This window comes from Colossoma macropomum, unplaced genomic scaffold, assembly GCF_904425465.1.
Source record: "Colossoma macropomum unplaced genomic scaffold, Colossoma_macropomum, whole genome shotgun sequence".
Lineage (NCBI taxonomy): Eukaryota > Metazoa > Chordata > Actinopteri > Characiformes > Serrasalmidae > Colossoma > Colossoma macropomum.
The window spans coordinates 301,369-310,000 of record NW_023496024.1 but is presented as its reverse complement, the minus strand read 5'-3'; the positions used below and the strand labels follow the sequence as shown (position 1 = coordinate 310,000).

Here is an 8,632-nt window from a genome sequence, read left to right as displayed (position 1 = left end):
GTGTGAGATTTAGCTCCACCTAGTGGTGGGTGAGGTTGCAGACTGCACCCAGATGAAAACCCCCTCCCTCACTACTCCCTTTCCTAGTGTGTAGTAGAACCTGTGGTGGCCGTCAGGTTTTCTGTCATCATCTGTTCTGATTTCGTTTTGCTTCTTCGTGTTTCTCTTCTTGACGGTGAGGATTCACCCTCCCTCACTGGCCTTCCAGCCGGAGCTGCAGCACCACCAAATTCAAGCTGCTGCTTCAGCGTAAAAGCGTGAAAGGTGCCCTCTAGAGGCAGTGTTTGGTCTGTCCGCTCTGGGCCACTGTAGAAACATGGCGGCCCATGTTGCTCCCTATGTAGATATGAAGGGCTCATTCTAAGATAACGAGAACACAACGATTCGTAGTTACAGCTGATTAAACACCAATGAACACATGGCTTTGTTACTATAGTCCATCTCTGATAACTGATCCCCCTAAATATAACACACTGCACCTTTAATGGGCTAAAGAGTCACTGAGTCAAATTTTTAACAGATCCATCTTTTAAGAATCATAGTGAATGTATGTTATTAGGCCCATGTGTTTAGTGAATCACTGAGTCGACCCTTGTTGTATGATTACAGTGAGTTATTGTTACTGTGGCCAGGTGAAGCAGGAGTTAATAAATCACCATGTTGACTCTTTTTTGCAGAATCAAACAAAATCACTTTCCATGGTCAAGCGAACTAGTCAGTTCAGCAGGTTTAATGAATCATGTCTTTTTTCAGAATCATAATGAATCACTCTTATTTGACTCTTTTTTTGTTAAAGAATCATAGAGTCGACTCTTTTTGCAGGATCATACTAAATCAGTGAGACTAACCTGGTGAAGTGGTATGGTCAGTAAAAGTGAATGAATCACAGATTCGACTCTCTTTACAGGATTATAGGGAATCACTGACTGGCCTGGTGAAGTGGTTCAGTTAATGAGTCACTGACTTAACTTTATTAGGGTCATTATGAATCATTGTGACTCTGGCCTGTAGAAGTGGTTGACTAAGCTGGAGTGAGTGAATCACTGAGTCGATTCTTTTGGGATCATAGTGAGTCAGTGTGACGGTGGCTGAAGTGGTCAAGTCAGCAGGAGTTACTGAGTACCCTCAGTCACTGAGTCGATTCTTTTTGCAGGATTCTAGTGAATCACTGTGACTGGCCTGGTGAAGTGATTGGTTTTAGCAGGAGTTAATGAATCACTGAGTCGATTCTTTTTACAGGATCCTAGTGAATCACTGTGACTATGGCCTGGTGAAGTGGTGGGGTCAGCAGGAGTTAATGAATCACTGAGTCTGTTCTTTTTTCAGGATCTTAGTGTATCACTGTGACTGGCCTGGTGAAGTGATTGGTTTTAGCAGGAGTTAATGAATCACTGAGTCGATTCTTTTTACAGGATCTTAGTGAATCACTGTGACTGGCCTGGTGAAGTGATTGGTTTTAGCAGGAGTTAATGAATCACTGAGTCGATTCTTTTTACAGGATCCTAGTGAATCACTGTGACTGGCCTGGTGAAGTGATTGGTTTTAGCAGGAGTTAATGAATCACTGAGTCGATTCTTTTTACAGGATCCTAGTGAATCACTGTGACTGGCCTGGTGAAGTGATTGGTTTAGCAGGAGTTAATGAATCACTGAGTCGATTCTTTTTACAGGATCCTAGTGAATCACTGTGACTGGCCTGGTGAAGTGATTGGTTTTAGCAGGAGTTACTGAATCACTGAGTCGATTCTTTTTACAGGATCCTAGTGAATCACTGTGACTGTGGCGTGGTGAAGTGGTGGGGTCAGCAGGAGTTACTGAATCACTGAGTCGATTCTTTTTACAGGATCCTAGTGAATCACTGTGACTGTGGCCTGGTGAAGTGGTGGGGTCAGCAGGAGTTCGCCATCCCTCAGAACGTTCTGGAGATCGTTTATGGCCAGACGATCTGCTGGATCGGAACGTTCTACTGCCCGCTGATGCCCGCCATCAACACCATCAAATACTTCCTGGTGTTCTACATCAAAAAGGTCAGAACCGTTAAAGTCCCTGTTAGAGTTCAGGTACGGTGCACTGTGTCGTACTGGTCATAATTAGTGAATGAGGTTCAGGGCACATCATCAGCTAACCTGACACATAATGAAATACTGGTTTCATTTATATCTTATAATGCAGTTATAACACATTTATATTACATTCTTAGTACATGTGTTATTTTACAATATACATTACATTCTTAATTCAGCTGTCAGTTTCCACTACGTTAGCATTATCATTATCTTTACCTGGGAGTTATAACTCAGTGTTCTTTAGTTTACCTTTTAATAAAGGTGTTATAACTCAGTATACTTTAATTTACTTGTTCATTAAACATTTATAACATTTATCAGTCTACCTGTGCATAAAAATATAACAACGTAGTCTTGTTCATAAAGTCATTACACCGTTTATATAAAAGGAATATTGATCAAAGTCATTGATGGTAAACGTATATGTTTATAAAGATATTATAACGCAGTGCTCTTTAGTCTACCTGTTCATAAAAGTGTTATAACTGTGTTCTTTAGTTTACCTGTACATAAAGGTGTTCATTAATTAAGTGTTCATTAATAGGGGTGCAATTTTGTGTTGCTAAGTGTACCTGTTCATAAAGATGTTATAACTAAGTGTTCATTAGTTTACTATTCATAAAGGCTTTATTAGCCTGCCTGTGAATAAGGATGTGATTTAGTGTGTTCATAAAAGTTTTACAACCCAGAGGTTTTTCTTATATCTGTTCATAAAACTGTTATAACTCTGTGTTTCTTAGTCTGCCTGTTAATAAATGTGTTATAACCCAGCATTGTTAGGATTACTTAGTAATAAAGATGTTATGGTGCAGATGGCCTGTTTAGCAAAGGTGATATAATGCAGGTGATGTGTTATAATGCTAATGAAGTTATACATGTGAGTGTTGTAATAATGGTGTTATAATGCAGATGTTATAACATGAGTGTTGTAAAGGCGATGATGTTATAAATGTGAGTGTTGTAATAACAGTGTTGTACTGTAAGTGATATTATAAAGGGTGTTATAATGCTGATGTTATAAATGTGTGTTGTAATTATGGTGTTATGATGCAGATTTTATAATGTGGGTGTTGTAATGCTGACAGTGTTATAAATGCGAGTGTTGTAATAACGGTGTTATAACACAGGTGACCCTGGTGAATAACTGCCGTCCTGCGTCTCGGCCGTTTCGAGCCAGCAGCTCCACCTTCTTCTTCCTGGCTGTGCTGCTAATCGGATTAGCGTTAGCCGCAGTGCCTGTTATAGTCAGCGTCGCACAGTGAGTCCAACATCGCTACACTTACAGCAGTAATAAAACAGTTATAACTGCAGCCATCAGTCTCTTCTGTTAACATTAACATCATAAACATCTGCGTTAAGCAGGTTAGCGTTAGCGTTAGCGTGTGCCCGTCTGTAACAGTCTCCATGTCGGCTCTGAAGTGATCGAGTGTGTCTGTTCTAGAATCCACAGCTCCAGAGCCTGCGGCCCGTTTGTAAACTTCACCACGTCCTGGGAGGTGGTCCCGCGGACGGTATCCGAGCTGCCCCAGGGGCTGATGACCTTCCTGTACGCGCTGTCCTCTGAGGCCTTCGCCGTGTCCTTCTTCGTCATCACCTGGTGAGAGTTAGTTTCTACTACACGAGGGAAAATTAGCATATTTCTGTAGGTTTACTATTTAGATGATGGTACTGAAGGTCAGGGTTGAATGATTTGGGGAATAATTTAAGGTTTAATAACTGCGACTGATATTGAGACTGTAATTTAAATTGCAGTTATTTTTCATAAATCAAGGTCCAGGCCTGTTTTTAGCGTAGAAGACCATCCACCTTTTTCTAGCTTGAGGATTGACCCCTGAGTGTAGTGCGTCAGACAGCCTGTTAGTCATGGTTGTGATGTCACAATACGTGGAGGTTTGGTTGCCTCTGATTGGTCTAACTCATCTACAGACAGGTTTTTGTAAATTGAACTCTCTTAAATCTTTCAGCCCTAGTAGGGGTTAAAACTGAGAGCTGAGAGAAACTTTCAGGTTTTTGTTTAGGATGCGTAACAGAGGCTGGCTTCTCATATGAGCTTACACGCTACGCTAACACTACAGCTAATAGGTACAGTGTTGTATGAGTCACGGAGGCTGCCTCTTACTTGGATGAGTAACAGATGAGGAACTGCCTCATCAGATGAGCTAATGCTCTAGCGCTACAGCTAACCGGTACAGTCTTAGATGACGCTCTAGGTTTTCACTGTAGTAGTAATGAAGACTAGTCAGCTACATTTCGAAAGACTAGTCAGTTGACAGCTAAAGATGAGTAGTCGTGCAAGGCCTAGTGCATGCTTGTGTGAAGAATGTTAGTGTAATGTCATGTTTTTGTGTGTTGCAGCCTGGCGATGTTCTATGTAATAGCGTTAGCTGGAGCTCATAAGCGTGTGATCAATCAGCTAAGGGAGCAGCTCGCTATGGTGAGGACCCTACACTCACTCTAATACGATCACTCACCATCACTCTCAGACATTCATTCACAATCAGTCTCATACATTCACTATCACTCTCATATAGTCATTCACTATCACTTTCATAGTCATTCACTATCACTCTCATACATTCACTATCACTCTCATATAGTCATTCACTATCACTCTCATATAGTCATTCACTATCACTCTCATACATTTACTATCACTCTCATATAGTCATTCACTATCACTCTCATACAGTCATTCACTATCACTCTCATACAGTCATTCACAATCAGTCTCATACATTCACTATCACTCTCATACAGTCATTCACTATCACTCTCATACATTCACTATCACTCTCATACAGTCATTCACTATCACCATAATACATTCACTATCACCCTCATACATTTACTATCACTCTCATATAGTCATTCACTGTCACTCTCATACATTCACTATCACTCTCATAGTCATTCACTATCACTCATACAGTCATTCACTATCACTCTCATACATTCACTATCACTCTCATACAGTCATTCACTATCACTCATACATTCACTATCACTCTCATACATTCACTGTCACTCTCATACAGTCATTCACTATCACTCTCATACAGTCATTCACTATCACCCTCATACATTCACTATCACCCTCATACATTCACTGTCACACTCATACAGTAATTCACTATCACTCTAATACATTCACTATCACCCTCATACAGTCGTTCATTATCACTCGTATAAAGACATTCACTATCATTCTTATACAGACATTCACTATCACCCTCATACAGACATTCACTATCACCCTCATACAGACATTCACTATTACACTCATATAGCCATTCACTATCGCCCTCATACAGACATTCACTATTACACTCATATAGCCATTCACTGTCACCCTCATACAGACATTCACTGTAACTCTAATACATTTACTATCACTATCATTCTTATACGGACATTCACTTTCACCCTCATACAGATGTTCACCATCACTCTCATACAGACATTCACTACCACCCTCATACAGACATTCACTATCACTCAAATATAGCCATTCACTATCACTCTCGTACAGACATTCACTATCACTCTAATACATTTACTATCACTGTCATGCATTCACTATCACTCTCATACAGTCATTCACTGTCACTCTAATACATTCACTATCACTCTCATACAGTCATTCACTATCACTCTAATACATTCACTATCACTCTCATACAGTCATTCACTGTCACTCTAATACATTCACTATCACTCTCATGGTCATTCACTGTCACTCTAATATATTCACTATCACTCTCATACAGTCATTCACTATTACTCTAATACATTCTCTATCACTCTCATAGAGACATTTACCATCACTCTCATACAGATATTTACTATCACTCTCATACAGACATTCACTATCACTCTCATACAGATTCACCATCACTCTCATACAGACATTTACTATCACTCTCATACAGATTCACCATCACTCTCATAGAGACATTCACCATCACTCTCATAGAGACATTCACCATCACTCTCATAAAGACATTTACTATCACTCTCATACAGACATTCACCATCACTCTCATACAGACATTCACTATCACTCTCATACAGACATTCACTATCACTCTCATACATTCACCATCACTCTCATACAGACATTCACTATCACTCTCATACAGACATTCACCATCACTCTCATACAGACATTCACTATCACTCTCATACAGACATTCACCATCACTCCCATACAGACATTCACCATCACTCTCATACAGACATTCACCATCACTCTCATACAGACATTTACTATCACTCTCATACAGACATTCACCATCACTCTCATACAGACATTTACTATCACTCTCATACAGACATTCACCATCACTCCCATCGTCATTCACTATCACTCTCATACAGACATTCACCATCACTCCCATCGTCATTCACTATCACTCTCATACAGACATTCACCATCACTCCCATCGTCATTCACTATCACCCTCTTATTCACTCTTCATCCTGATATTCGTTTACTTTGATCCTCATACAGTACATTCAGTATCACTCAGTCGTTCACTCTCACTTACAATCATTTACTGTCACTCTCACATCTATTTACTATCACTCTCTGTCTTTCACTATTACTCTCAGTTGTTCACCCTCACTCAGTTATTTATGATTGCACTCTCATACTTTCACTATCACTCACTGTCACCATCATTCATACATTTACCATAACTTTTACACAATCAGTCACCATCACTCATACCCAAACATAACTATTCACTTTCACCTGCATATTCACTGTGGTTCACTTTCATTCTTCAATGTCTAATTAAAAATGGTCAATGGTATAATAATTAGCACATTAATACACATGATGTATTTTAATGAGTGTACTTTATTAATTAGTTTAGTTCTGACATCATTACTACTCTCTCTGTATCTCTCTCTCTCTTTCTGTATCTCCCTCTCTCTCTCTCTCCCTCTCTCCCTCTCTCCCCCTCTCTCTCTCTCCCTCTCTCCCTCTCTCTCTCCCTCTCTCTCTCTCTCCCTCTCTCTCTCTCTCTCTCTCTCTGTAGGAGGGTCGTGATAAGAGGTTCTTGATACAGAAGTTGTGTCAGGCTCAGGCGAATCTCTCTGCTCACTCCTCACGCTCACGTTCTGGGCTCGGTTACCGTGGCAACCAGAAGTCCAGCACCTCTGGGGTCTACGTGGTCAGACCTCTGATCCAGTATGAGACCCAGGCATGAGGAGCTCTCTTCTGATTGGCTCAATTCAAGATTTGTGCTCTTCTCTTTGGCTGAGTTCATGATGAGCTTCCTTCTCATTGGTCAAACGTATGAGGGCCTCTCTTCTCATTGGTCAGGCCCATGAGGAGCTTTCCTCTGATTGATTAACTTGTTGAAAGCTGCCTTTGTATTGGATGGACAGTATTTTCTGTATCTTTCCCGGGATCAGGACCTGTAAAGAGACTCTACAGCTGCGTCCAGAGTTAAAGCGAGGAGTCAGAGTGTCCTCTTTACTCGTCTTTGGTGTCCGCACTTTACCTCTGTAGTTCCAGTGCTGGAGCTACGAGGCTAATGTAGCTAACAAGCAATGGAAGCTTATGTACACCAATTAGCATGGTGCTAACTGCAGGTCTGACTCACCATAAAGGCCTCAAACCGTGTTGAGTGATCTTGAGTATTAATGCTAGAAGGGGCTTCCAGGACATGTTAGCTACATTAGCCTCATAGCCTCAGCGCTAAAACTACAGAAGCAAGCTTGTCTTGGCTGAGCGACTATATTTGGGGTAAACTGGAGGGATTTTCTACACTAAACTGGCTTTTTAATGATGTACTGTTCGTGCGCCGCACTGTTACCTGCACCTTACCTGTGATCTACCTGTCGTCATAACAACTCCTGAATAAACCTAAAGCGCATGTATACCATACAGGCACTGTGGTCACCGGACCGTCAGTGCGAAACACACTGGATAATCTTCACCTACACTAAACGCTTCACTACCACAGAGACACTGCAGCCCTGTACTGTTACTGTTTTACATCCTGTGTGCCTTTTTAATGCTGTGTAAACTGTTCAACTCTATAAGGGGACCATTTATGGGTGTGACAATAAAAACGTTTCACTAACACTTTTACACGTGTGCTTTTTCACAGATCACAGTGAATTAGGGAGCAGTTCAGAACCTGAAGATACTGTAATACTGATTATGTTAATGATGCGGTTACAGGGTTTCTAATAAAGTGGCCAGTTAGTGGGAGTACAAGGTAGGTGTTTCTAATAAAGTGGCCAGTTAGTGGGAGTAAAAGGTGGGTGTTTCTAATAAAGCGGCCAATTAGTGGGAGTACAAGGTAGGTGTTTCTAATAAAGTGGCCAGTAAGTGGGAGTACAAGGTGGGTGTTTCTAATAAAGCGGCCAGTTAGTGGGAGTACAAGGTAGGTGTTTCTAATAAAGCGGCCAGTTAGTGGGAGTACAAGGTGGGTGTTTCTAATAAAGTGGCCAGTTAGTGGGAGTACAAGGTAGGTAGCCTTTGCCTGGGGTGTGGTGCTCAAAACACATCTGACGTCGCACGCCGGTGAAGAGTGGCCGCAATTGTGCAAG

General features: G+C 41.1%; 1 protein-coding gene across 1 annotated transcript in view; it reads left to right on the top strand.

The window, feature by feature from the left end:
* Positions 1-8,162, top strand: part of LOC118804044 (transmembrane channel-like protein 7) — a 35,644-nt gene extending 27,482 nt beyond the window's left edge. The window contains exons 12-16 of the mRNA XM_036564651.1: positions 1,843-2,026; positions 3,193-3,323; positions 3,507-3,662; positions 4,421-4,499; positions 7,108-8,162. Of these exons, the coding sequence (XP_036420544.1) occupies positions 1,843-2,026; positions 3,193-3,323; positions 3,507-3,662; positions 4,421-4,499; positions 7,108-7,278 (721 nt within the window). The 3' untranslated portion in view covers positions 7,279-8,162. The remainder of the gene's footprint in view (positions 1-1,842; positions 2,027-3,192; positions 3,324-3,506; positions 3,663-4,420; positions 4,500-7,107) is intronic.
* Positions 8,163-8,632: the final 470 nt, after the last annotated feature.